Source organism: Podarcis pityusensis (assembly GCF_964106645.2).
Source record: "Podarcis pityusensis genome assembly, chromosome: 16".
In the NCBI taxonomy this organism is placed as follows: Eukaryota; Metazoa; Chordata; class Lepidosauria; order Squamata; family Lacertidae; genus Podarcis; species Podarcis pityusensis.
The window spans coordinates 9,735,352-9,762,982 of NC_138041.1; the positions used below are offsets into that span (position 1 = coordinate 9,735,352).

At 47.7% G+C, this 27,631-nt stretch overlaps 2 protein-coding genes and 1 long non-coding RNA gene across 7 annotated transcripts in view; 1 reads left to right on the plus strand and 2 right to left on the minus strand.

The window, feature by feature from the left end:
* The first annotated feature begins 1,105 nt into the window (after positions 1-1,105).
* Positions 1,106-12,391, plus strand: TRIM46 (tripartite motif containing 46). Its single transcript, XM_080984715.1, has 5 exons — positions 1,106-1,420; positions 3,425-3,546; positions 7,268-7,567; positions 9,355-9,652; positions 11,001-12,391. Exons 1-5 carry the CDS (start codon positions 1,146-1,148, stop codon positions 11,374-11,376), a joined length of 1,371 nt encoding a protein of 456 aa, XP_080840841.1. The 5' UTR covers positions 1,106-1,145; the 3' UTR covers positions 11,377-12,391.
* On the minus strand, positions 9,573-16,473 carry LOC308465196. The gene is made up of 3 exons (XR_013980341.1): positions 14,028-16,473; positions 13,234-13,305; positions 9,573-9,668 (listed from the first exon to the last, which is right to left on the minus strand). It is a non-coding gene; the product is annotated as an uncharacterized lncRNA (long non-coding RNA).
* Positions 16,474-25,557: 9,084 nt separating this feature from the next.
* MUC1 (mucin 1, cell surface associated) overlaps positions 25,558-27,631 on the minus strand; it is a 37,261-nt gene continuing 35,187 nt past the window's right edge. For all 5 annotated transcript variants that reach the window (XM_080984514.1, XM_080984512.1, XM_080984511.1 and 2 more), the window contains one exon: positions 25,558-27,562. In XM_080984514.1, coding sequence (XP_080840640.1) covers positions 27,494-27,562 — 69 coding nt within the window. In that variant the 3' untranslated portion in view covers positions 25,558-27,493. The remainder of the gene's footprint in view (positions 27,563-27,631) is intronic.

The following is a 27,631-nucleotide window of genomic DNA, read 5'->3' on the forward strand; positions in this document are numbered from 1 at the left end:
CCAGAGAGCTGCCGCCGCTTTTTGTCCTCTGTTTTGTGGGATGTGATACATAAGTAGCAGTCAAGTACAACATTCCTTGTTTTCCTAGAGTGGACATGCAGGGCAATGTTTGGTGCAGCCAGTTGAAAACTTCCTGTTTCCTCCCGGCTGGGACATACTTCCTTTGCATGTGACTAGAGGTGGCGTGACCTCACCTGTCCAGGTAACAAAAGGACAAGGCACGCTGCCACATTCTCTCTCTTTGACTTCCTCCATCGTTGGAGCAGCTTTTTAGCTAGAGATGCTTTGCTGGCTTCCAGCCAACAGAGGACACTGGGATTATCCCCATATAGGATAAATCCACATGTATTTTACTTTGTAACTAAGTCTGCCTTCAGGGATCCAACTGTGAACTGAGTGTGAGTAAACTTCTTTTATCGGCTTTACTCAAGATTGTGGCGTGTTTATTCTTTTAAGAGGGATATAAGGGAACTTGCCAGGAACCTAATAGTAAGAGGCTTACACAAGCCTGCAACCAGCTACCTGCCATGCATTTAAAAGGGGAATGTGAAACTCTGCTAAGTTAAGGAACTTGCTAGCGCAAGTTGGGAAGGATGTTAATAAACAATATAGTGGTACTCTGGTCACAAACTTAATTCGTCCCGGAGGTCCGTTCTTAACCTGAAACCGTTCTTAACCTGAGGTACCACTTTAGCTAATGGGGCCTTCTGCTGCCGCCGGCGCGCGATTTCTGTTCTCATCCTGAGGTAAAGTTTTTAACCCGAGGTACTGCTTCCGGGTTAGCGGAGTCTGTAACCCGAAGTGTTTGTAACCTGAAGTGTTTTTAACCCGAGGTACCACTGTATATATATATATTTTTAAATGATATTTATTAAAGTTTCAAAGAATACAAGAATTTCACAAAAACAAAAAGTAAAAATACAAGAAAATACAGAATACAGAAAAAAGAATAAAGTTTTTAAAATATAGCAAAAAAATGGGTAAATGCTTAATAGTAAGGATTTGCTGAACTAACAAACTGAACTGGAATACAAAAAAGGGAGGTACGAGGAGGCCCGGGGAAATAAGTGTAAGGAAGATAGGCTATGGAAAATTAACCGAGGTACCACTGTAGATCCCCTCCTGCCTCCCTGAACGCAGTGCCCATGTGTTTTGCCTCCCTGCAGGCGAATGGTGCCCAGGCCAAGGAGGAAGTGGCCCGGCTGATGCGCGGCCTGAGCGCCCTCTTGGAGGAGAAGCAGTCGTCGCTGCTCAACGCCATCGAGGAGTGCCGGCAGGACCGCGTCTCCAACCTGAGGGCGCAGCTGCACGAACACCGTGCCATGATGGAGAACTCCGGCATGGTGGGCTACACCCAGGAGGTGCTCAAGGAGACGGACCAACCCTGCTTTGTCCAGGCTGCCAAGCAGCTACATAACAGGTGTGTGTGTGTGTGGATGCAACAAATTCAAAATGGCACCCGGGGAAGTTTGTGCCATAATGGGAGAGAACTACAAAATTAATGAATGTTAGAATGATGTTGGATTGAAGTTAAGTGGTTTCTAGCTGTAATGGTATAAAAGAATATCGGAAAAATTGGTTTTTAATATCTAAAAATTTAATGTTATAATATATCAGGATTAAAGATCAGGATTAAAAAGGAGGGAAAGGAATCGCTGGATTAATAAATTGAATTGGAATACAAAAGAGGGAGGTATGAGGAGGTCTGGGAAGCAAGTAAATCTAAAAGAAGTGATGAAAAGATGGAATTGTTTTTAATTGGTTTTTCTTTTTTGTATTTTGTATTTTTTCTTTTTTTACTGTCAACTTTCTTTTTAATGTAATCTTTTCCTTTTGAAATTTTAATAAATATCATTTAAAAAACAAAACAAAACATAATGGGAGAGAACTAAATCCCCGGGAGCTTGCTTCCCTCAACTTTTTCTTGGCTGGTAACACAAATGTGCGTTTCCTAATGTCTTACTGGTCAGTTATTGTCGGCAGCTAGGTGAGAAACCTAGCGCTGGAAGTTTCTGGAAGGAGTACCTGCCGCCATGTGGCGTTGGAAAGTTTGGCAGTTAGCTCTGGTAGAAAAATCGAGCGACAAGTGTCAGCTTTCGAGGGGTTTCTTATGGCGGGTCAGTATTCCTTCATTACGCCGGTGCTTTTTTCTGGGGGGACGCAGGGGTATGCGTACCCGAACGGGAGAAGAAACTAAAAAACCCAATTTTTTTAGTTTCTTCTCTAGCACAGTGAATGGTCAGTTCCGTTGCTACCCCTGATGGCGGCCACATTTCCTGTCACGGCGTTTCCTGAGTCTCAGATGGAAGTGAGCGTTTAATGTGTGAAGCAGTGTGGAATGTGGGTGTGTGGTGTTTTACTGATGAACATTTGGTCTCATTGAGGGGCAGTATTTCAATATGAGTAGGAAAATCAGACTGGAATGCAGTTTTTAATGCCTTTAATAATAACAGAAGCAGGTATGTGCAGAACGAGAGTGTTATTGTTGTGTTGAGAGATAGCAACGTGGCCCAATGCCTTTTGTTGTTTCGTCATGTGGTGCACCCAGCGGTGTAAATAAAAATTCAAGCCAACATGCCAGTACATTGGTCAAAAAGCCGTGGTTCCGTAATGCAACAGGTACTGGGGCGCAAAATGAACATTAAAAAAACATTGTACAGTGGTACCTTGGGTTAAGAACTTAATTCGTTCTGGAGGTCTGTTCTTAACCTGAAACTGTTCTTAACGTGAGGTACCACTTTAGCTAATGGGGCCTCCCGCTGCCGCTGCCACTCGATTTCTGTTCTCATCCTGAGGTAAAGTTCTTAACCCAAGGTAAAACCCATGTTTTGTGCCACGAACCCTGCTTTTTTTGCTGCCCCTGAAACTGAGTACAGTGGTACCACGGGTTAAATACTTACCATAATTCGTTCCGGAGGTCCGTACTTAACCTGAAACTGTTCTTAACCTGAAGCACCACTTTAGCTAATGGGGCCTCCTGCTGCTGCCGCGCCGCCGGAGCACGATTTCTGTTCTCATCCTGAAGCAAAGTTCTTAACCCGAGGTACTATTTCTGGGTTAGCGGAGTCTGTAACCTGAAGCGCATGTAACCCGAGGTACCATTGTAGTTAGGAAAACTAATGCAATATTCCCCACGTCTGAATGACCCCTGAGCACAATCGATGAAAATAGTACAGATATATTGAAGAGAAGTGTGTATCTCTACCGCAGTTCAATCTCACCTGACCTTTGCCCTCTGGGTGCTGTTGGGCTCCGTCTTCCATCATCCCCAGCGCGGGCAGCCAATGGGTCAGGGTGATGGGAATCGTTGCACCCAGCGCCCAGAGGCTGGGCAGGACAGCAGGCCTCGGATCTGCCTTGGGAAACTGCTCCTCTTTGCCTGACCCCCTCTTTCCTTCCACCAAACCCCCCACCCCGCCGGCAGGATCGTCCGGGCGACCGACTCCCTCCAGGTCTTCCGGCCGGCAGCCAACTCGTCCTTCAGCCACTTCCAGGTGGATGTGAGCCGAGAGCTGAAGCTGCTCACGGACCTCACCTTCATCAAAGGTACGTACGGGACGTGCGGCGGCCGAGGAGGCTTTGGCGTGGTAGGAAGCGGGCCTCAAAGGGATGGAGCAGCAGGGTCGTGGCACCCTTCCCTTGCCCTCGCGTCCCGTGCCGGTGCCGTTCCGCCGGAGGAAATCCTCACCCGGTCCAGTTTGCCGAAGGAACCGCCGCCCTTGCGGGAAAAGCAACGGGCGCAGAGCCGGGATTTGTTTTTGATCGTAGCAGGACAAGCGAATTCCTCCTTGCCTGGGGCCTGTGGGGGTGACCCCCTCCCAGGAGCCCTCGGGCCGCCCCCTAACAGTGGGGCTTGGCCTGTGCTGTGATCCTCCGAGGGAAGGTAGCTTGTGTGGCGCCGATCTGACAGATCACGGCCCTTGGGCGCGGAGGGTAAGTATGGGGGCTGTTTCCCCTCCTTCCATTCCGCTTCACCCCATTCCCACTTCACGCATCCCCCTCCAGACCCAAAGTGGGCTGGGTGGGTGTTTGATTCCCCCACCACCCCGTCTCTCACATCGCCTCTGGACCGCACCCTGGGATTCTTGGCCCCGGTCAGCTCCATCTCACCCCCCCCGACCTGCGACCCCTCCATCCCATGATCCATAGCCCACCCGATATTCCAGGCGCAGCGCCCGCCCCCCAGCGGCCCACCTCTGCCCCGTGCCTGGCTGTTGACCCATCTCAGACCTGCTTTACCTCTCTTTGTTTATAGGCTTTGGCTGCTGCTGAGTCATCATCGAAGTAAAAAAATGAGGCAAGTCATCTCCCGCCCAGCCGACCCCCCCTCCACCTCAGTCCTCCCTGAGCCGCCTGACACACTCTCTCACTTCTCTCTTTCTCCTCCCTCTGCCCCCATCGCCAGCCCTCGCGCCTCCATCCTGCATCCTTCGCCTGCATCCTCCCGTCCCCCTGTGTGGCTTAGGTTTGGTTCGGGTCCTCAAGATGCTCTGGCCGGGCCAAGCACCTCTGAGCACGTGCAGAGTTTAAAAAAAAAGACTGCTCGGTGGCAGGGTTCCTTCCCGCTCACCGCTGATTCTCGATTTAGGTTTGGCTGTCAACGATGTCCAAATACAGTGGTACCTCGGGTTAAGTACTTAATTTGTTCCAGAGGTCCGTTCTTAACCTGAAACTGTTCTTAACTTGAAGCACCACTTTAGCTAATGGGGCCTCCTGCTGCCGCCGCGCCGCTGGAGCATGATTTCTGTTCTCATCCTGAAGCAAAGTTCTTAACCTGAAGCACTGTTTCTGGGTTAGTGGAATCTGTAACCTGAAGTGTATGTAACCTGAAGAGTATGTAACCTGAGGTACCGCTGTAAGCGTTCACGGTTGGGACAACGAAATAGTTTCAGTTTCTTCCTCAAGGCATGACACAGAGGGGTGCTGGTTTGACGTAGAGAGGTCTAGGGGTCCTATGTGCTTCACTGCCCCTTCCTTGCCCCCCAACTAAATTTAGTTCTTCCCTGCTCTTTCAAAACTCAAAACAGTGGTACCTCGGGTTAAGTACTTAATTCGTTCCGGAGGTCCGTTCTTAACCTGAAACTGTTCTTAACTTGAGGTACCACTTTAGCTAATGGGGCCTCCCGCTGCCGCCGCGCAATTTCTTTTCTCATCCTGAAGCAAAGTTCTTAACCTGAGTTAATATTTCTGGGTTAGCTGAGTCTGTAACCTGAAGCGTCTGTAACCCGAGGTACCACTGTAGCTTGACTTCTGCCAAAACTCTCCATTGTATAATTCAGGGGTTTAGGCCACAATTCAGCCTCCTCAAATGTTGCTGGATTCTAAGTCCCATCAGCCCCGGAGGCAATGGGGCTGCAAGGAAGCAAAATCCTAGAGGGTTGGCTACCCCTGGTTTTCGTTTAAACATTTCTGTCCTGTCTGAACTGGCGGCCACCCTTATTCCTGGGAAGCAAGCCAGGCAGTCACCTGAGGTGACAAAATACCAGCAGCGAGTTGGTGAGCTGCCTCAGCTGTGTAAATATCATTGAATCATAGAATGGTAGAGTTGGAAGGGACCCCATGTTTCATCTAGTCCAACCCCCTGCAATGCAGGAATCTCAGCTAAAGCATCCATGACAGAGGGCCGTCCAACCTCTGCTTAAAAACCTTCAAGGAAGGAGAGCCCACCGCCTCCCGAGGGAGATGGTTCCATATCGGAGAGAGACTTCCTGTAGCTTGCAGAGATCTGTTGTGTTCTGGAGGACATCAACAGCAAAGTCATCGAAGGGAGGCATTAGGCCTCTGAACACCAGTTGGGGAGAATTGAGGTTGTGTAGGGCTGTGTACCAGCATTAAACAAATCCCAGATTCTGAACCGAATGGGGTTGATCCAGGGTTTGCCTGGACAGGGCTGAAGGAATCCTGCATCACTCTGGGTTGGGGCCACCCAAAGTGAAGTGGGGCTCTCAGAAGAAGACACTTTTTGATTTTTTGACCATTAGTGGTCTGGGTTGAAGGGGCCAGGACTCTCAAGCAACTTTACTCCCTGGTGCCCAAACAAAAACATGGATAATACCCTTTTAACTCTCTGGCTTTCTTCCTTCACCCTTTTCATTTTAGAGGTCCCGGGTTACATCTAACTGAATTTTTACACGCATTGAAACAAATGTCATATCCATCCATTTTTCAATAGGGCCTGACACAGGATACGACCCCCTGAATCTTGTTTTTGAAAATCACCTCCCTCCTCTGCAAAATATTGCAGTCTTCTTCCGATTTAACCAACAAACTGATCAAAAAAATCTGAGGTTAATTAGCTCGCGTTGCCTTTCTAGGCCCCACTGAATGTAGTGGGAACAATTCCTGCAGTGGACTGCAGTATAAGTTGCATATTTTGTTTCCTAAAGGGTTCGTTTCTCTTTCCCCATCACCACCAAGAAATAATAATAATAATAATTTTAATTTATATGCCGCCCATCTGACAGGGTTGCCCCGGCCACGTTGGGCGGCTTCAGGTGAATTAAAATACAGTAAGACTTCAAACATTTAAAACTTCCCTATACAGGGCTGCCTTCGGATGTCTTCTAAAAGTCAGACAGTTGTTTATCTCCTTGACATCTGATGGGAGGGCGTTCCACAGGGCGGGAGCCACTACTGAGAAGGCCCTGTGCCTGGTTCCCTGTAACCTCACTTATCGCAGTGAGAGAGCCGCCAGAAGGCCCTTGGCGCTGGACCTCACTGCCTAGGCCGAATGAAACTTATTATTCGTTTCATTTTTTACTGAAAGCAACTCAAAGGGACTTGCAGCAATCATTCAGTGCTGTTTTCTCCCCTTTTATTCATTTTTGGGTACTACAGCAGGAGTGGGGAAACTCATATCTGGCTCCCCAGCCCTCTCCATCGATGTCCTGGCCCTCTCAAGGCCACCACCATATCGCCTCAGCTCTCTCCTTCTCTTCTGTGTCTATTCAGCCATGGTCTGTCTCCTCCTGCCTCGCTCTTCCTCTCCTCCTCCTCCTCTCTTTCTTCCCCCTTTCCCTTCCCACCCTGCTCCCCGACTCTCGCACTCAGCCTCTTTCTGCTCCCCGGAGTCTCTCAGCAGCTTGCCCCGTCTTCCCGACAGCTCTCCCCCCCACCCCGTTTTTTCGCCTTCTGGAACCCCCTTAGCCTGTAGCCAGTTGTCTGTCGGTCCGTGCAGAGTGCCCGTCGCCTGTTGTCCGCGGCGGCACCTGACATCGCCTGTCTTTGTCCCCTCTCCCTCCTTCTTTCTCTCTCCCCCCCACCACAGCGCCGGAGGCCCCCGTGATCGACACGCAGCGCACCTACGCCTACGACCAGATCTTCCTCTGCTGGCGCCTGCCGCAGCACTCGCCGTCCGCCTGGCACTACACGGTGGAGTTCCGGCGCGCCGAGCCCAAAGGGAAGGCCCTCAAGCTGTGGCAGCGCCGCGAGGAGGTGCGTGGCACCAGCGCGATGGTAGAGTACCTGGACACCGACTGCGTCTACGTCCTGCGGGTCAAGGGGTACAACAAGGCCGGGTTCGGAGACTACAGCGAGGACATCTACCTGCACACGCCGCCAGCGCCCGGTAAGACCCTCCTAAAAATATAGGCAGTCTGTCTTTCTGACAACCAGGGCATGTTTACCTGGAAATACTGAGCCACTTCAAGGTTCTTTGGGTCCAGGGGACCTTCGGGGATCAGCTCGATCACCAACATTATCTGCAGGTGTGTCGTTGGCCCTTTCCCGAGTTGGCAACGACGAGATACCGAGCCTTTAGAGCCGCCGGCCCGGTCCTGTGGAACTATCTGCCCCTAGAGATTCAGCAGACACCTTCTGTGCCAGCATGGTGTAGTGGTTAAGAGCATAGTTGTTAAGAGCGATAGATTCGTAATCTGGGGAACCGGGTTCGCGTCTCCGCTCCTCCACAGGCAGCTGCTGGGTGACCTTGGGCCAGTCACACTTCTCTGAAGTCTCTCAGCCCCGCTCACCTCACAGAGTGTTTGTTGTGGAGGAGGAAGGGAAAGGAGAATTTTAGCCGCTTTGGGACTCCTTTGGGTAGTGATAAAGTGGGATATCAAATCCAAACTCTTCTTCTTCTTCTTTGAAAAGCCTGCCGAAAACTTTCCTATCCCACCAGGCAGGCGACGAAGAATGCATCCTTCCCCAATGGTTAATTCATGCCTGTTTCAAACTTTTGAAAAATGTTTTAAACTTTTTTTAATGGTTTTATATTGGTACCTTGGTTCTGAAACTTAATCCGTTCTGGAAGTCCGTTCCAAAACCAAAGCGTTCCAAAATCAGGGTGCGCTTTCCCTTAGAAAGTAATGCAAAACCGATTAATCCGTTCCAGACTTTTAAAAACAACCCCTAAAACAGCAATTTAACATGAATTTTACTATCTAACGAGACCATTGATCCATAAAATGAAAGCAATAAACAATGCACTGTACTGTAAAATCAATGAAACAGTATTGTAGATGATAAAAATGAACATGTATTTTTCCCCCTTACCTGCACTGTCTAAAGTGGCTTTGCAGCTTATATCCATTTCCGCAGTCAATCAATCAATCAGTAGCTGAACTGGGTTCCACACAGTCACTAAAACAAAACAAAAAAGCCACAAAAACACAAAATAAATAGCATAAACAGACTTCACCGTGTGGCACTCAGAAAGAAAGTGTAACACTCAAATCGGAGCACGTTCAGCTTCCAAAAAAAGTTTGCAAACTGGAACACTTACTTCTGGCTTTACAGCGTTCGGGTTCCAAGTTGTTCGACAACTAAGCTGTTCAAGAAACAAGGCACCACTGTCCTGTACGGCTCTTGTTTTATTGTTATTGTTTATTGAATTTGTATACAGCCCTTCATCGGGGTGGTTCACAGTTTTACTGCTGTAAACCACTTGGCTATTTTTAAATGATGTAGCGGTATACAAATATTTTTTTTAAACGAACGAATGAATGCGCCCCATCTGCACTGTAGGTTTAAAGCAACATCAGACCACTTTAGAAAGCCAAAAAGTATCGCGGGAACTCTTAATATTTTAAGGGTGCTAGGAGTTGTCAGGAGAACCCTTATTCCCTTCCCAGGACTACAAATTCCCAGAGTGGTTTAACAATCAGTGCCTCTCCTAAGGAACTTTGGGAATTGTAGCTCTGTGATGGGGAATAGGGACCTCCTAATGACTTTTTGCACCTTTGATAAACTACAGTTCCCAGAGTTATTTGGGGGAGAATCATGGCTGTTTAAAGTGTTGATGTGTCCAAAGTTTCTACACCTCAGCAGCTTTTTAGGGGGGATGGGTTCTTCCTAGTTAAGATTCTTTCTCCTCCTTTTCCTTCTGCCCGCCTCCCACCTTCACCTTCTCCCAAGTGCTGAACTTCTTCCTGGACAACCGGTGGGGGTTCAACCGGGAGCGCCTGGCGATCAGCAAGGACCAGCGGGCCGTCCGGAGCGTGCCGGGGCTGCCCATGCTTTTTGCCGCAGAGCGGCTGATGACCAGCTGCCACCTGTCGATCGACCTGGTGATCGGGGACGTGGCCGTCACCCAGGGGCGCAGCTATTGGGCCTGCTGCGTGGACCCCAGCTCCTACCTTGTCAAGGTGGGCGTCGGGCTGGAGAGCAAGTTGCAAGAGTGGTTCCAGGTACCCCAGGATGTGGTGAGCCCCAGGTGAGCAGCGGCTGTTCTGGAGGGAGGAAGAGGGGCAGGTTTTCTCAAGAAAATTGTCTTTTTAATTTCATAAAGTTTATATATACAGTGGTACCTCAGGTTAAGTACTTAATTCGTTCTGGAGGTCCGTTCTTAACCTGAAACTGTTCTTAACCTGAAGCACCACTTTAGCTAATGGAGCCTCCCGCTGCCGCCACGTCGCCGGAGCCCGATTTCTGTTCTCATCCTGAAGCAAAGTTCTTAACCCGAGGTACTATTTATGGGTTAGCAGAGTCTGTAACCTGAAGCGTATGAAACCCGAGGTACCACTGTATATAGAAAAACCTCCACCCAACTGTATTGCAAAAGGGATATTGATTAGGATATTGACTTTAATATTGACCAGCTTATTGATCAGGGTATAAATAGAAATACTGCTATATTGCAATAGCTCAGCTGGTTAGAGCGTGATGCTGATAACGCCAAGGTTGCAGGTTCGATCCCCATATGGGAGAGCTGCGTAGTCCTGCATTGCAGGGAGGGGGTTGGACTAGATGATCCTTAAGACCCCTTCCAGTTGGAATAATAATAATAATAATAATAATAATAATAATACTGTACCCCACCCATCTGACTGGGTTGCCTCAGCCACTCTGAGCGGCTTCCAGGATAATAAAAACACAGCAAAATGTCAAACATTAAAAGCTTCCCGATACAGGGCTGCCTTCAGATGTCTTCTAAAAGTTGTATAGTTCTTTATCTCCTTGACATCTGATGGGAGGGCGTTCCACAGGGTGGGTGCCACTGCCGAGAAGGCCCTCTGCCTGCTTCCCTGTAACTTCACTTCTCGCAGGGAGGGAACCGCCAGAAGGCCCTCAGAGCTGGATCTCACTGTCTGGACTGAATGATGAGGGTAAAGACACTCCTTCAAGGAGATAAATAACTGTACAACTTTTAGAATCGTCTGAAGGCAATCCTGTTTTCGGGAAGTTTTTAAACGTTTGCTTTGTCCCTTTATATTTTTTGGGAGCTGTCTGATCTGACTGGCAACCCAGCCAGATGGGCAGCGTATAAGAAATAAATGATGATGATTAACCGTCAGTCGCTTCTCGCGAAGGTTTATCTTTCGGCCCAGGCTGGCTGGGGGCTGATGGGAGCTGGAGTTCGAAAACACCTCTGCCATGGCTGGCTCAGAGCTGGTGGGAACTGTAGTTCTTGGACTCCAGCTCCCATGGTAAGGTTCCCAGGGGGCTGGGGCCTTGACCGCGGTGTGAGCCAGCTTCCTAGGCTCATGTGCCGTCGGACTTGTTGCTCTGAGGCCTAACTCTTCCTCTCCCCCTGGCCTGCCTCCTTGTTTCCCGTGGCTCAGGTACGACCCCGACAGCGGTCATGACAGTGGCGCCGAGGACACCACCCTGGACACAGCGCCGCCTTTCGCCTTCCTGACCATCGGCATGGGCAAGATCCTCCTCTCGCATGGCGTGGCGCTGACTTCGCGGGACCCCGGCAACTGCACTGTGCCGCTGCCTCCCCGTGTGGGCATCTGCCTGGACTACGAGCGGGGCAAGGTGACGTTCTTCGACGCCGTCTCCTTCCGCAGCCTCTGGGAGTGCGGCATCGACTGCTCGGGACCCGTCTGCCCTGCCTTCTGCTTCATCGGCGGCGGCGCACTGCACCTCCAGGAGCTGGTGGCCAACCGACAGGAGCGGAAGGTCACCATCGGCGGCTTCTCCAAGATGGACTGAGCGTCTCTTGGCATCTCTTGGCATGAGGGAGGCGGAAACCGAGCGGGAGGCGGCCTCTGGTGCACGAGAACAGTCATCCCTCCCGCTAAATGGGCCTCCGGGCGCCTGTTGAAAGCGACGGAGGATGCCCGGGGCCTACAACAAAATGGCCGCCCTTCCGCTCGCGGGCCATACTGAGATTTGCCCCGCCTGGCGGGCTGATGGACCTTCCAGCGGATAGAAGAGACTCTGCCTTTCGAAAGACCGTGATCCTGTCATAGACCTCCCCTCGTAGAACGTTTGCTGCGGAGATAATTTTGTGGGGGACAGGGACGGGACACAGCGGGGTGCTGCCCCCATAAGCTACACTGTGTGTGCTTGTGGGGGGCGGGAATGTCTTTCTGTTTCATCAGGTCCTTTGTTTTTCCTACCCCCGCTACGCCCCAACATCTTTTCTGGTCCCTCCGTGTCCTTGTGCCTTGGGGTGGGGGGCGCTCTCCCAGTTGGGATGCTTGCCCCAAAGACTCTGAAGGAACCTAGCTCCCTGTGGGGCAGGAATTTTCATCTGTGGAGGAGGTAAGGATGTTTCGTTTGATGCATGGACGAATTAGGGATGTTTTTAACCACACACAATCTCCTTTTTTAAAACTCTGTAATCCATCTGTGCTCTTTCCCCCTACATCTTTCCATCGACACCCCACCACCAGCGACGGGGTGATTGGCACTTGTCGCGTCTCTCCTGGTCTGACTCCAATTTTGAACTGAATGTTTTTTAAAGCTCCCCCCTTCCAAAGAGCCCCTTCCCCAACTTTGCAAGTCTTGCAAGGCCTCACAGGTGCCTCACCCTCCTCATTTTTGGATCGAGTCCCATCTCTTATCTTGTCTACATGATGTCAAAGTCTGTTTTTTCCAATCTGTCTTGGGTTTTGCAAACCGTGGATTTCTGGATTTTTGGCAAAGGGTGTGAAAGGGCAACGGGATGAATAAGTCACCCCTGTTGGGGGGGGGGAATTGAGAGTCCCCCTCCAAGGGAGAAAGGGAGGTGGGTGGGACAGAGGGGGGTGGGCAGGGGTGAACTAAGGCAATCAAAACTGTTTTCGTGCAGGTTTAAGATTTTATAGTGTAGATCTGCCTGTTCACTTCAGGATTGTTGTGATATTAAAAAAAAAACATTAAACGGAACGGTGAATCGCACCCGGCTCTCTTCTGACTGACTGCATTTGTTTTCTGGATGTTGCTTCTCCATGAAGGTCCCTAAAATGGATCCTTCACACACCTGAGATCTCCTCACTGTTCCCTAAGGAAGCCTCATTTCGCACCCAGAACATGACACTACGGTTTCCACTATTAATTTCTATGATTCTAAGTTGCAATGCCTGGTTTTCTTTTGAATGTCAGTGTGTAAGGAGAACAGACATCCCTGCAGGACACCCCCACTCCCTGATAGCTGCTACCCACGCCCCAAAAGAAAGGAAGGTGAGTCACTTTCATCCACCATTAAGACCCACCTAGATAGAGATGATGCGGGGACGCGGGTGGCGCTGTGGGTTAAACCACAGATCCTAGGACTTGCCGATTAGAACATCGGCGGTTCGAATCCCCGCAACGGGGTGAGCTCCTGTTGCTTGGTCCCTGCTCCTGCCACCTAGCAGTTCGAAAGCACGTCAAAGTGCAAGTAGATAAATAGGTACCGCTCCAGCGGGAAGGTAAACGGCGTTTCCGTGTGCTGCTCTGGTTCGCCAGAAGCAGCTTAGTCATGCTGGCCACATGACCCGGAAGCTGTACGCTGGCTCCCTCGGCCAGCAAAACGAGATGAGCGCCGCAACTCCAGAGTCGGCTACGACTGGACCTCATGGTCAGGCGTCCCTTTACCTTTACCTTTAGGTAGAGATGGGCAGATCCTTCTGGCATATGCAGACGTGATCTAGTGGGTCCTTCTCCTGCACATGTCTGAGAATAAAAGGGCATGTAAGTTAGGAGGGAGCAAGAGCCTCAGGCCCTCTGTGCCTCTCTATGCGGCCCTCAGAACTGTCCCTGGGCCACTCAGTTCTTTCAACAGGTGTTTGGTTCTGGCAATAGCCAGCAGAGGGCACTGCAGCACTAGGAACAGAGATATTTAGGTTTATGCTGTTCCAGCCAATAATTAATTGCTAGTTTTGTTGTGACTTGAGGGAGTTTCCACAGGGCAGCCTTTTGCAGGCTCGTACCTGCAGAGTGAGGGTTGCAGAGAGGTCATGGCATTTTTGCAGTGTTTTCTGTTTGCAAATGCAACAACGAAAGAAGGAAGTCTGGTAACATCTTAAGGGCTAGGCTCCATTATTATGGCATGCCCTTTCATTTGCTAGAGTCTGCCTCATCCATGATCTGAACAAAGCCTACTGTCTAGTAGTAGTAGTAGCAGTAGTAGTAGTAGTAGTAATTATTATTATTATTATTATTATTATTTATTTTATTATTGTCTCCTGCTGGTAGCCACCAACCATCAAGGGTCACTGAGCAAGAAGAAAATACAATAATACATATCATTATAACACGCAAAACAATAACAGTAAGTGAAAAGTTTTAGAGCTTTTTTTTAAGTTTTAACCAAAGTTGCTTAGCTTTTTTAAAAAAATAAATAAATCTCAAAATAATAATAATGAAGTTTTAGAGCTATTCTTAAGGAAATTCACCCAAAAAGAATTTCCTGGGCACTGCAGCGATGTCCACTGTTTCAGACTGCCGTATTCTGGATGTGTGGCAGCCCTACTGGAATGCATCTTCCTGTAGGAAAGGTAAGCTCCGCCTCTGTTTGCCTCTGGCCCCGCCCACATGTGTCCCCAGGAAGGTGGTCCGTGCTGCAACATGGCTCTCGTGCTGAAAAAGTTCCTCTGCCTTTGATGAACCAGCATGTTCCGATGTAAAGGTAAAGGGACCCCTGACCATTAGGTCCAGTCGTGGCCGACTTGGGTTCCAGCACTCATCTCGCTTTATTGGCCGAGGGAGCCGGCGTACAGCTTCCGGGTCATGTGGCCAGCTTGACTAAGCCACTTCTGCCGAACCAGAGCAGCGCACAGAAACGCCGTTTACCTTCCCGCCGGAGCGGTACCTATTTATCTACTTGCACTTTGTGCTTTTGAACTGCTAGGTTGGCAGGAGCAGGGACCGAGCAACGGGAGCTCACCCCGTCAAGGGGATTCGAACTGCCGACCTTCTGATCAGCAAGTCCTAGGCTCTGTGGTTTAACCCACAGCGCCACCTGCATCCCTTATGCTCCGATGTAGTAGCGGGGAAAGTCTGTAGTTCAGGGGTAGAGCATCTGCTTTGCATGCAGAAGGTCTCAGGTTCAAGATCAGAAATTCTTCCTGTATGCCACAACAGCAGGAAGACTACTCCTCTCACAGAGATGGAAACAACAGGCTATTCCGACAATTGAAGAATGGCAGCAGAAAGTATTGGAGTATGCAGAAATAGCAAGGCTAACTGGAAGAATCCGACAGCAGGATGATGAGAAATTCCAAAAAAGAATGGTCCAAATTTATGGTATACTTAGAGAAAACTGTACATAAATAAAGACACTCACAGGACTGAAATAAAACTCATAATGTTTCTTGTAAACATTTGGTTAGATCACAAGGTGTAATGCTGTAATATAATAGGGAGCTGCCTTACACAGCCAGACCTCTGGGGTCTATCTTAGCTCAGTATTGTCTGCACCAGCTGGCAGCTGCTGCTCTGCAGCGTTTCATGAAGGGGTCAATCCCCAGCCCTACCGGGAGATGCGAGCGATTGAACCTGGGACCTTCTGTTTGTCCCCCTCCCCCCAAATAATTTTTATTACTTTTTTTCCAAATATCTCAAACACACTACAGCTTAACAATATTATTCTCCTTTCAATCTATATCTTATCCGAATTAACTTCCCTCCACCCCTCTTCTGGCTTCTCTACATTGCTCTTACTTAAGCGTGATTACTATATATACATTCTGTAAGGTAAAGGTAAAGGGACCCCTGACCATTAGGTCCAGTCGTGACCGACTCTGGGGTTGCGGCGCTCATCTCGCTTTATTGGCCGAGGGAGCCGGCATTTGTCCGCAGACAGCTTCTGGGTCATGTGGCCAGCAGGACTAAGCTGCTTCTGGCGAACCAGAAGAGTGCACGGAAACGCCGTTTACCTTCCCGCCGGAGCGGTACCTATTTATCTACTTGCACTTTTTTTGGGCGTGCTTTCGAACTGCTAGGTTGGCAGGAGCAGGGACCGAGCAATGGGAGCTCACCCCGTCGCGGGGATTCGAACCGCCAACCTTCTGATCAGCAAGTCCTAGGCTCTGTGGTTTAACCCACAGCGCCACCCACGTCCCTATATACATTCTATAAATGTCTATAATTCCTTAATAATTTTTTGTATTATACTTTAGACGTACATTCCTTATTGCCCTGTTTAAAACCAGCCATTTGACCAAGGGCATTGTTATGTACTGAAGTTCTCACCCTGGGCCAGCAGGGGGATACTGTAGATAGTTCAGGTCCACATATGCAAAAAGGGATCGAAAGTGACGTTCAGTGATTGGATAGTTACAGAAAGTTGTTACTGTTGCATTGTAGTGGAGCTCTATATAAGCAGGCTGGCTGAACCCTTCAGTTCAGTTCTGTTCTGGCCTGTGAATAAACAAGAGCTGTCTGAAGAATCGCTGTGTCGTCTGATATGTTCACCCACAACTTAACACTGGCGACGAAGGTGGGATGGATGGACAACAGAGCACAGCCAGATGCAGCCACCCTCTGAGCTGAGCTGAATCACTGAGCTGAAACACCGAGCGAAATCACTGAACAGAACCAATTCAGAGCTGACCGTTCTGGCTAGAGCACTGTATTCCATCCATCGCCTTCCACGTCGGCATTGGAACCATGGCTTCACTTGTGCCTCTACCGCTGTTTGCGCCAGCCTCTGAATCATGGGACTCCTACCTCACTCGGTTCGACTGCTACCTCCAAGCCAACGAGCTGACAGAAGTATCACAGAAGCGGAAGCGGGGCCTATTCCTCAGCCTCTGTGGGCCTGAGGTGTTTGAGACGGCCCGAGCATTGGTTGCGCCTGAAGCAATCCAGGCAACACCGTGGGACACGATTCAAGAGAAGCTCCGCAACCACTACGCGCCGAAGCTGTCCAAGATTGCTGCCCGCCATGCATTCTACCACCGGAACCAGGCAGAGGGGGAGTCAATTAACAACTTCAGTACATAACAGGCATGAGGACTGGGCTCTTTATTTCTGGGGAGATGGCTGAAGCTCGGTGGCAGGACACTTGCTTGGCATACAGAAGGTCCCGTTTTGGATCCCCGATGGCATTTCCAGGTAGACCTGGGAATATTCCCTGCCCGAAATCCAGGAGAGCCTCTGCCAGTCAGTGTAAGCAACAGTGAATTAGGAGGACCGAAAAAGCTTCCCCACCCTGGATTAAACAAACCAGGGAAGTCTGATTTTGCAAACATTAAAAAAAAGAACAGGATTTCAAGAGGGTATCGCTGAAAAGAATGACTTGAGTGCACTCCATCTTCCTGGTGTTGACTGCCTCAGCCCTTTGTATGTTTTTTTGCGTGTCGAGAGAGGCAGGCACTCGTGGCTGGTTTGATTCTTGAGTGGGTGCAGCAAGGCTTGTTGCTAAGGTTGTTTACACACACACACACACACACACACACACACATTTATTGGTTTTTTTAACATCATTGCCAACAATCATATAACGTAACTTCTTATTTTATACAATGCTTTAGACTTCCGTCAACACCTCTGATGATTTTCCGTTCTTTATCACTTATTCTGCATTTCTTAATTTCTCTATTACTCTTAACTAATAATTCTCCTCATAGTCTTTCTTGCCATATTTCAGATAGTCCTCCTTACAAAATTTCTTGCAGTCCTACTAGCGTAATCTGTTCATTACAATTACTTTTCAAATAGTTCGTATGTTTACTCCAGTCTTCTAAGAATCTCTGGTCCCGCAGGTTTTGAATCCTTCCTGTTAATTGGCTTGTTGCTAAGGTTGCAGGTTTGGAAATATAACAGCAGGGATCCTGCGGTCAGCAACTAAAGGGTTAATTCTGTTGACAGACAGTGAGCCAAGAGGGGAGGTGAAGGAGGAGGAGGAGGTGTTTCCTAACAACCAGCCAGAATGCAGTGCTTGAGCTCTGATTGGCTACTAACCCTGCCCTGGACTAGGCCTGAACCCTAAGAAAGAAGACCCCTCCTTTTCATATTTATATACTGTTTTGTTCACTTTACTTCAGTAAAGTGTGATCCGTTTTCTTTCTCGACTCTCATCTGCTTTATTCCAGTCACTCCGTTAACAGCAAGATCAAGGCCAGGGTGGTGAGGGAAGAACTGAGGCAGCTGCTTTGTACCAGGTTTAACCAATTGCCCATCAAGCCCACTCTGACTGGCAGCACCTCTGACTGGCTTACTCTGCTTACTCTGACTGGCAGCACCTCTGCAGAGTGATGGGCAGAAAGAAGTCTGTCCTATCCTTTTAAAACTGGGGGTGTCAGCGGTTGAGCCTGGAACTCCCTACATGCAAAACTGGTTCTCTGCCACTGAGCTGCAAAGTGAGAAATAAAGTCAGGTTCTAGTCCTCATGACTCTGGATTAAAGGGCTGGCTGAAACAGGACGCTGCCTTATACCTAGCCACAATATGTCAGGATTTGAACCCGGGACCGTCTGCATGCCAAGTAGATGTTCCGCTGCTCAGCTGCAGTCCTTCCCATGAAAGAATTCAAGAAGTCAGTTGCTTGCTTTCCCCCTTGACCCTAATCAACCACCGGTCGATTTAATGCATCAGCGCTCATGCCAAATAAGCAAATTGGCAGCCCTATTGTTCATTATTATTTACTTTACACAAATATACTTTCCTACTGCCAAACCGCTACCCCCGCCCCCCATTGCTTACATAATAAAAAAAAAGGGAATGTTTGCTTTCATTGTTGCCTTGGGAAACCGCGGAACGAAAGCAAGCCAGCCCCGGATCTTGCTTCCTCCCACCCTGAGCATTTTTCGTTCCCGTTTCCTTGTCCATACAATACCGGCTACTGTGTTTTCTTATCCCTGAGGACTGCTTCAAGGAAGAAATAAAAATAGTGCCCAATTAGGAAGCGCAGGCTGTTGTTAGCAGGTTGTTCACCCAAGAACCTCCAGCAACAGAGACAGTCTACCTTGCAACTGAAGTTGGAGGGGGCAGAATGGACCAATGACAGAGGGAGGGCTGTGGCCTTCATGCCTTGTTTGCGAGTAGCCTAGAAGCATCCAGCTGTCCTCTGTTGGAAACAGGGTGTATGGCTTGATGGAGCTTAGCTCTGGCTTTCCTATGGTTGTTGCAGCTCCCATCATTGCTGACCATTGGCCATGCTGGCTGGGACTGGTGGGATCTGGAGTCCAACGGCATTGGAAGAAGGTTTAATATATACCGTATTTTTCGCTCCATAAGACACACCTAACCATAAGACGCACCTAGTTTTTAGAGGAGGAAAACAAGAAAAAAACAGTGGATTTATGATTTTTGTGGTTCATGCTGTGGCCACAGACATGTGATTTGATGGTGAGTTTGGGGTAGCCCAGTGCAAAAATTCTGAGGATCCATGTGGATCCATGCTTTGTAACTACGTTTTTGCACCACTGCAGCCCCAGGAAACAGTGGGTGCGTGATTTTTTTGGTGCAGGCTGTAGCCATGGATATGCTGTGTGATCTGATGGTGAATTTGGGGTGAATTTGGGGTGATCCAATGTAAAAATCCTGAGAATCCATGGGCGTTTACCTCCCCGCTCTCAGGCAGCCTCCTTTATCACTAGCATCCCTTATCTCTCTCCCGATTCCTTACTGATCAGCTGCTTCCTTTCAACACTCCCTTCCCTCTTGTTTGCTTTAGTGTCTTTTCCTTAGCTGGAGCAGTTTTTTGCTCCTCCTTTTCTTCTAATTTCTCTCCTCATTGCTTTAGTCTTCCTGTCTCCTTTCCTTGCAAGTTTGCTGTCTTTACCTCTCCCCTCCCAGGCAGCCTCCTTTATTGCTAGCGTCCCTTATCTCACTTCTGATTGCTTGCAATCAGCGGCTTTGTTTCAACACCCACTTCCCTCTCCCAGAAATGGAAGCAAGAAGAAATTCCGATGAAAGAAGAATGGCAGACGAAATTAATTGACTATGCAGAATTGGACAAAATGACAGGAAGGATTCGAAACCTGCGGAACCAGAGATTTACAGAAGATTGGAAGAAGTATATGAACTATTTGAAAAGCAATTGTAACCAACAAATTACACTAGTAGGACTACAAGAAGTTTTGTAAGGAGGAATATATGAAGTGCTACAAAGTAGATAAAGAATAGAGATATTGGTTATGAGTTTTAAATGTAACAGGGAAAATAAGAAATGTATACTAAGAGATTAGATTGGAAAATTTTCAGACAAGACTGATGGAATTAAAAAAAATTGAATAAGATGTAAAAATATGTTAAATTACTGTTGAAAATGGTATGTTAAAAAAAACTAATAAAAATTATTATTATATATATATATATATATATATATATATATATATATTGAGAAGAAGGTTTCCCCAGACCTGTCATGAGCTGTGTCAGCTTGCTACCAGTCAGTGTTGACAATACTGAGTCTAATGGGCCAGTGATCTGTCAGCATCAGATGTTCCTGTGATATTTTATTAGGGGATGAGCTCTTGATGGCTGGGGTCCTCTCTGTGTTTTCGAATGCAATACGCACCTGGGTTTGGAGCAGGTGAGAGGCTGTGCTAGGGAAGGGGAGCAGGAAGAATCCAAAGCAGCAGAACCAGTGGACCCTCTCCTCTCGAGGCTGTCGTACTGCAACTCCCATCAGCCCCCAGCCAGCATTGACCGGTGGTCAGGGATCATGGGAGTTGTAGTCCACCAACATCTCTGAGGCTACAGGGTCTTCAGCCCTGTCCTAGATACAGTGGTACCTCGGGTTAAGTACTTAATTTGTTCCGGAGGTCCGTACTTAACCTGAAACTGTTCTTAACCTGAAGCACCACTTTAGCTAATGGGGCTAAATGCTGCTGCCATGCTGCCGGAGCACAATTTCTGTTCTCATCCTGAGGTAAAGTTCTTAACCTGAAGCACTATTTCTGGGTTAGCCGAGTCTGTAACCTGAAGCGTATGTAACCTGAAGCGTATGTAACCCGAGGTACCACTGTTCTTGTCCCAACCAATCGGGGATCGCCCACCAAATGCCCTCACGGAGGTGTAATATTCTCTTACCTAGAGCAGGGATGAAGAATCTGCAGCCATCCATGTGCTGTCAGACTACAACTCTCATCAGCCCCCAGCCAGCACTGGCCAGGCGTCATGTACGATGGGAGTTGGAGTCCACTGACATGTGAAAGGCTACAGTTCTCCCCACCACTTTTGGGGGGGAAGTTTGGCTTTGGAGGACGGTCTGTTTGCTTCCTCTCTTCTTCTACTGAGATAGCTCAGGCGGTAGAGTTTGCTGTTCCAGCCCCATGTTGGGCAGAAATATTCCTGCATTGCAGGGGGTTAGACTAGATGATCCTTCCCCCCCCCCCCATTTTTATTGGATTAAAAAAGAGGAAAAAATTATACAGCAAAAGAAAGAAGTCTAAATTAACATTGCCTTCTACCAATAAGAAATAATAACAACTTACAATAATGAAAATACTAAAAGTACCTTTACCTCCCCTTTTAAACTTCTATTCTGGTTACAATATATTACTATTCCATAAGAATCTATCATATCCTTTGCTGTCCCATATATTATTTCATTCCCAAATTCCACCTAACCCTCCCTTCCTCCCCACTGCTTCCCTTCACCTGTGTGAGATCTTCCCATCATAATATATTTTTTTTCTAGATGCTTTGATAAAATAGAGTAACTTGAAAACTGTTAAATTAGAATTACTTCTTTTGTCCTTACACGCTTAAGAATGCCTATTAAGAGTTCTGCTTTAACGCCATATTTCTTCATCTGTTCCCCTATGCATTCCCATTCTGTATAGAATTTTTGATTGGAGCAGCCCCTGATTGCTGCAGTCATTTTTTGCCATCTCGGCAAACTCACAAATCTTAACTTGCCATTCTGTCATTTGCGGTACTTTTTCTGTTTTCCAATATATTGCCATAAGTATTCTTGTGGCTTGAATTATGGTGCTGGAGGAGACTCTTGAGAGTCCCATGGGCTGCAAGAAGATCAAACCTCTCCATTCTGAAGGAAATCAGCCCTGAGTGCTCACTGGAAGGACAGATCGTGAAGCTGAGGCTCCAATACTTTGGCCACCTCATGAGAAGAGAAGACTCCCTGGAAAAGACCCTGATGCTGGGAAAGATGGAGGGCACAGGGAGAAGGGGATGGCAGAGGACGAGATGGTTGGACAGTGTTCTCGAAGCTACCAGCATGAGCTTGACCAAACTGCGGGAGGCAGTGGAAGACAGGAGTGCCTGGCGTGCTCTGGTCCAGGGGGTCACGAAGAGTCGGACACGACCAAATGACTAAACAACAACAACAAATTCTTGCGGCTGCGGTTATATACAAAAATATATTCCTTTTGTCCTTGGGTATGTCGTTTGTCAATAAACTCAGTAAGTATGACTCTGGGTTTTTTTGGAAATAGAGCTCCTGAGGATCTTTTTGATCTCATGTATTTCGTTCCAAAATTGTCTTACCACCTTACACCCCCACCACATATGGTATAGACTAGATGATCCTTACGGTCTCTTCCAACTCTACAATTCCATGATTCTAAAGCAAATAATGCAAAGTCCTCAAAAATTTCCCCGCTGTTCTCTTAACCAAAGGAAGCTTAACCAGGCAGCACCACCCATCTCTGGTACTCAAGGAAGCAGGACGATGTAAAATATACAACAGGGACAGTCACGTTGGAACATCTGTTTGGGGATTTCCCAGAAGGGCTCACATTCTTGTTTACCCTGTCCTACCCCAATTCCTGGCAGTGATTTTTGCACCACAGACCCAGCCCTTGGCACTCAATTAATTGCCCTCCCAGCCCTCATTTTCTGTGTTTAATGGACTCCTTGCCCGTCTCACCCAGTTACGTATAGGCTGGATTTGACTGGGATTCCAGTCTTGATGGTTCCTGCTTGCTCCTCTTTGCCCCTGATTCCACCAGGCACTGGCAGGATTTTGTGGGGAGAAATTTGACAGGGTGAAAAATGAGTATCAGAAGCGCTATTTTACTCTCGTTCTTTTTTGGGGTGAGGATTTTTAATTTCATTTTACTACGTATATAAAACAGGGAGAACGGTTATGACAACAGACAAAAATCGAAAGAGGAAAGGCGAACTATAAAATAGGCCTGTAGGGTGAGTAGGAGTTGCACATGGGTTAAAAGAACGAGGTCCAAATAAAGAACATGAGTGTTATTCAATTGTCAAGTGTCGTTCCAGACCTGCCAGGCTTTTCTTGGAAATGACGGTTCCGCTGTATGTGTCATAAAGGAATGCCAACTCATGTAAAAAGGGTCTGCAGATTGTAGTCGTTGTCGCAATCTCAAATTATGAAAAATTTCCTTTGTGATTTCTTTTTTCAAGGCGGGGAGAACTGGGCTTTAAATGTATGGTGTGTACACAGCCCAAAATTGGCTCAAGGGCTGAATTGTGTGGATCAAAGGAACTTGGCTCCTCAAGTCTTGACTGGAAAAAAAGTGGAAATTGGTGTGTGTGTAAATGAAGGGCTCACTGCCAGTTCCCTTCACATCTCTCTCTGTGCTCACAAACCTTCTATCTTATTCTTTTCTTTCGAAAGTGTCATCCATCACTTTCGCAGTCAGTTGAAATATTAAGTTTCGTTTCCTCATTTTTCCTCCGTTTATTGTTTGCCCAGCAGATTCTCGAGGACTCTGCTTTGGAACGGTTGACTGAGGGAAGAAAAAACACCTCAAACCACGTTGCAAGAGGCAAACTGGAGGCATTTCCCCCCCTCCCCCGCTATTCCACAAATCAGCGTCAGAAGCTGTCTTATGCAGTCAGACCCCTGGTCCATTGAGCTGAGTAATGCCTACACTGACTGGCAGTAGCTCTCCAGGCAAAGGTTTCTCCCAACCCTAGTTGGCAGGAGTTGAAGCTGGGACCTTTGATGTATGAATCATGTGTGCTCTCTCTCTCTCTCTCTCTCTCACTCACTCACTCACTCACTCACACACACATACACACACACAAACTGAGTTATGGTCCTTCCCCTAAAAATAAAGCAAGATTCTGGTCCTCATCGTTCTACCTCGAGATGATGGGGATTGAAAGCAAGTCCCTAGGTTCCTTTTCTCAGGAGAGATGCCTAAGTCCAATGAGGAAAGGTTATAGCATTTGAGACTTTTTAGTTTAGGGAAAAGGCAAGTAAGAGAGGACAGGGTAGTTTATAAAACACTTTCTGGCTACTGTTATTATTATCATATTAGTATTTTTAAATGCCTGTAACATTTGCATGGCAAAACAGGCTTTAATTCTACTGCGCTTTATCCAGATTGGAGGTCTGGGGCACTGGTGAGGGGAAAACCCCACAATAACCAGCTTTCTGAAAAGTCCGGCTTTCTTTTTCCTTTTCCCAAGCAAGTTTCTAGTCATTATGGAGAGGAATATAGGTTCGGAAAGCACGTGGGTGACGCCAGTCAAAATCTTAGAAGTCAGAGATTTGAAACAGGTTTCCTGCTGGAGGAAGGGGGATCCCCCCCTCGATTTCTCTGCTCATCGCTGCTCATTGCCCCTCTGGGAATAAATTGTGCAAGCTAAGCAGAACACCAAGGCAAAGGTGCCGAATCTGTAAAAAAAAATACTGATTTCAGAATTTATTTCACATGCTCCTGGTTACAGATTTTGTACGAAAGGCTGTGAAAGCATTTTGCAAAGTTGGCCAGTGGATAGAGTATTTGCAGCCCTGTGCAACATGGCTGCGTCATTCGTGGCTCATTTGTGGTGATTTGGGAGCCTGCCAAGAAAACTTTTCCTGGCGCAGATGGGACAGTTGCCTTGTCCCGGTGTTACACACCAGCTGCTGGAAGCCTTTTGACCATTCACAGTTTTTTATCATCTCAGTATGATCTTATTACTTTATGGTCTTATGACCTGCAATTTGCCATGTAATTCCTTTTGAAATGGCAAGGGGTGGTTGTATGGGACAGAAATGTGGTCCGCAGGCTTCCAACTGCATCAGCAATTTTTTTACTTACAAGCACATCAGACTTTTCCACTAAGGAGCTCAAAATGGCCAACGTGGTCCTCAACATCTTCCCAACAACCTTGCGAGGTAGGTTAGGCTGAGGAGACAGGGGCTGGTCTGAGGGCAATTCTCCATTCCATTCCCCTCCAGCTTTCCATTCCCTTCTGCCCCACAGATACTAGGGGATCTCTGGCCACTGAGAATGTTTCTGTTTCTGCCACCCCACCCCACCCCGTTCCTGCTCCACTTACAGGATTGTGCCGGTCAGTAATGACATTGTTCAAAGTTGGAGTTATCTCTTTATTAGCAAAAGCATGATCGCCACAGATGTGGTTGAGCGTCAGGCCTAATAAGCAGATCAGCTCATTCGCGGTAGCCTTACTCTGAAAATCAGTTGCAGGGACTGATATCCCTGCCTCTCCACAGCCGTCAGTTAAGCCCCCTCCTCCCCAGGGCTTTCCCCAAGCAATCAGAGACTGCGCCTGTGTGCGGCCAGCCTCTCCTCCGCCTTTTTCATGCCTCTTCTGGTTCTGGGAGACAAGTGGGGAAGGGAGCTTGTCACAGCGGGTAGGAGAGACACCTGTGACTCTTCACCAGCCTGACTTATCTCCGCCTCTTGGCCTCCCTCATCCCACTCTCCTGCCTCCGATTCTGGACTCTTCTCTGCCATCGACTCTCCCAGCTCACTAAACCCTGTGACCTCTTCCTCTTCCGAAACCTCCTCTTCCTAGTCTTCTCCCTCTGACCACTTGCATCGTCGCCCCACCACCAATCCCAGGGCTCTGAGCCTTCCTCCTTTGGTGGTTTTCCAGCGGGTTCCTCGCATTCCTCTGGAGCCAAAAAGTCAGTGACACGGGCCCAGAGAAAACGTGGGTTCAGATGCATCTTCCATCGCTTTGTGTGTGTCAGCCAAGCCAGTAAAAAAACTTTGCAGCCTTAGCCAGGTGATAAAAAGAGACCCAATTCTCTCTGAAGTTCCTGGTCTCTACCCCAAAAGCAAAGAAGGCAACACACCCTCGATACCAACGTAGATCCGTTTATTGTTAAATGTTATAAATATAGAATTTGTCACAGAAGCCACGGCACTTCCTCTTCCTCCCCACGCCCTGTTTGCCTCCCCCCACAACTCCAAAACCCTTCACCCAAGAATTTTGAGGTTTGCTGTTGTACAAAACTGTCCACCGAGACACCACCCACGAGCACCAGGATTTGCAGATAAGGCAGTTGCCAAATTTGGCTTTCAAAAACCTCCCCTCCAAAGCATTTAGCATTACAATGCTGACTGGTTAGAAACCTGTATGGAGAGGACTGTGGACTATCTCCTGTACAATGCAGATTTGGAACGACAGCATCCCTATGGAAGCATAGGATTTTTTTTGGAGGGGGGAGAGGTAACCCCAGCATTGAGGCTTAAGGATCCTGGGTTGGCAAGAAAGGGCACACTCTTTTCCTCTCCACCTTAAATAAATATTTCGGGTTAATCTTGTTCCTTCATGCGTCTGGGTTTGACTCCTCTGGAACTTTTTCGTGTTGAGGTGGAGGAAATAAGGTCAAGACGCAACTTGCCCCTCTGTATTCTCACTTGGGGGGGAACATGCTGTAGCTTAAGAACATAAGCAAAGCCCGGCTGCATCAGGGCAAAGGCCTACCTAATCCTGTATCCTATTCTCACAGATGCCCCAACAAGAAGCTCACAAGGAGGACATGAGCACAACAGCGATTCTCCTCACCTGTGATTCCTCGCAACTAGTATTCAGAGATGGCAAGGTTGTCTGGAGCAAGGATTGTTCCATGTGTGGAGCAGGATTGTGGGGGAGAAAAGATTGAAGCACGGCTATTTTGATTATTGCACTCTGCCCTCTCCCAGGTTTCACAGGGGTTGAGATTTTGCATCCCAATCAGACAAATCTCCCCCAAAAGGCAGTACATTCAGGTCCCACTATCTGAACACAATGCGTCCCCTGGAAATCGTTCGGGAGGCAAGAGTTCATATAAGGAGTCAACGATTTCCATTGATTCCTATGGGGGAATTTCTAATGTGTTCCCAGCCATGGAAGTTTCGCTTCTAAAAGCCATAAGAAATAAATACAAATTAAACCCACCCCTTAGGAAAACCCTATTAAACCTTACTAAAATACAGATCACTACGGTTCAGTTCTGTTCCTCAGCCAACCAGCAAAAGGCAAACAAGGAAGTAAAAAATGCTCTCTGTTTGCATATCTGAATTTGCAATGTGTAGGTTTGGGTAGTAATTCCTCATGTTTGGATAAGTGAATTCTTGCAGAGTGAGCGTTTGGAAAGCAGGACCTGCATATTTATGTACATGTTGATCTCCTATATTGCAGTTTGAATTTTTTTTACAAAAATCACTAATAGAATATTAATATTAATAAAAATAATTAGTAAAAGTAAAAGCAAAAAAGTTCAACTTTTTCATAGTGGTGATGGGGGAAATGGTCTGGAAACTCAGAATTTACAGTTCAGCAGCTTAGGTGGTTTCCTTTCGTCCTCATCTTCTTAGTTAATTTGTCCAGTGCAAGAGAATCTCCCATTGATCATTTGAGCCCTGGTGAGATCCTTGTGACAGGGAGTTCCGCTGAACAGAGCATAACATTCCAAGCTTGAGGGACACAGCTAGCTTTGCAAAGCATTCTCTAGTTGTCCTCATTGCTTTGGAGAGGATTGCTTGCTCACCACACATTTGCAAGGGGTGGATTTTTTTTGGCACATCTATAGAAGAGATTCTTTCAGTTGCTGAAATTGTGCTGCTTGTTCGCCTTCAGGCAATTTGAAACTCATCACAGGTGAGTAGGCGAGTGTCTATTTCCAAGCTTGTTTGCAGAACTCATCCTTCCCATATTCACACCGAAGCCCAACAATATCCCTGAATTTACCTGGCTCAGCCAGGTTCTGGCTAACCCCCCCTTGCCAAGTCCAATTGTAGGGTGCGCTCCACCTACAGTTCATCATTGGCCATTGTGGGGTTGGTGTAGGAGAAGGGAGCGTTACCATTCCTGGGAAGATTCTGTGGGAAAAACACACAGAGAAAGGAAACGGTTAGTACAATCACCTAAGACATGTAGGAAGTTGTGCT

Bases quoted from the DNA above. Each gene is read 5' to 3' on its own strand.
- TRIM46 (XM_080984715.1), top strand. From the start codon at position 1,146: ATGTGTTTTGCCTCCCTGCAGGCGAATGGTGCCCAGGCCAAGGAGGAA. The intron at 7,568-9,354 runs GTAAGACCCTCC...CCTTCTCCCAAG, and splicing joins GCACACGCCGCCAGCGCCCG to TGCTGAACTTCTTCCTGGAC. The intron at 9,653-11,000 runs GTGAGCAGCGGC...CCCGTGGCTCAG, and splicing joins CAGGATGTGGTGAGCCCCAG to GTACGACCCCGACAGCGGTC.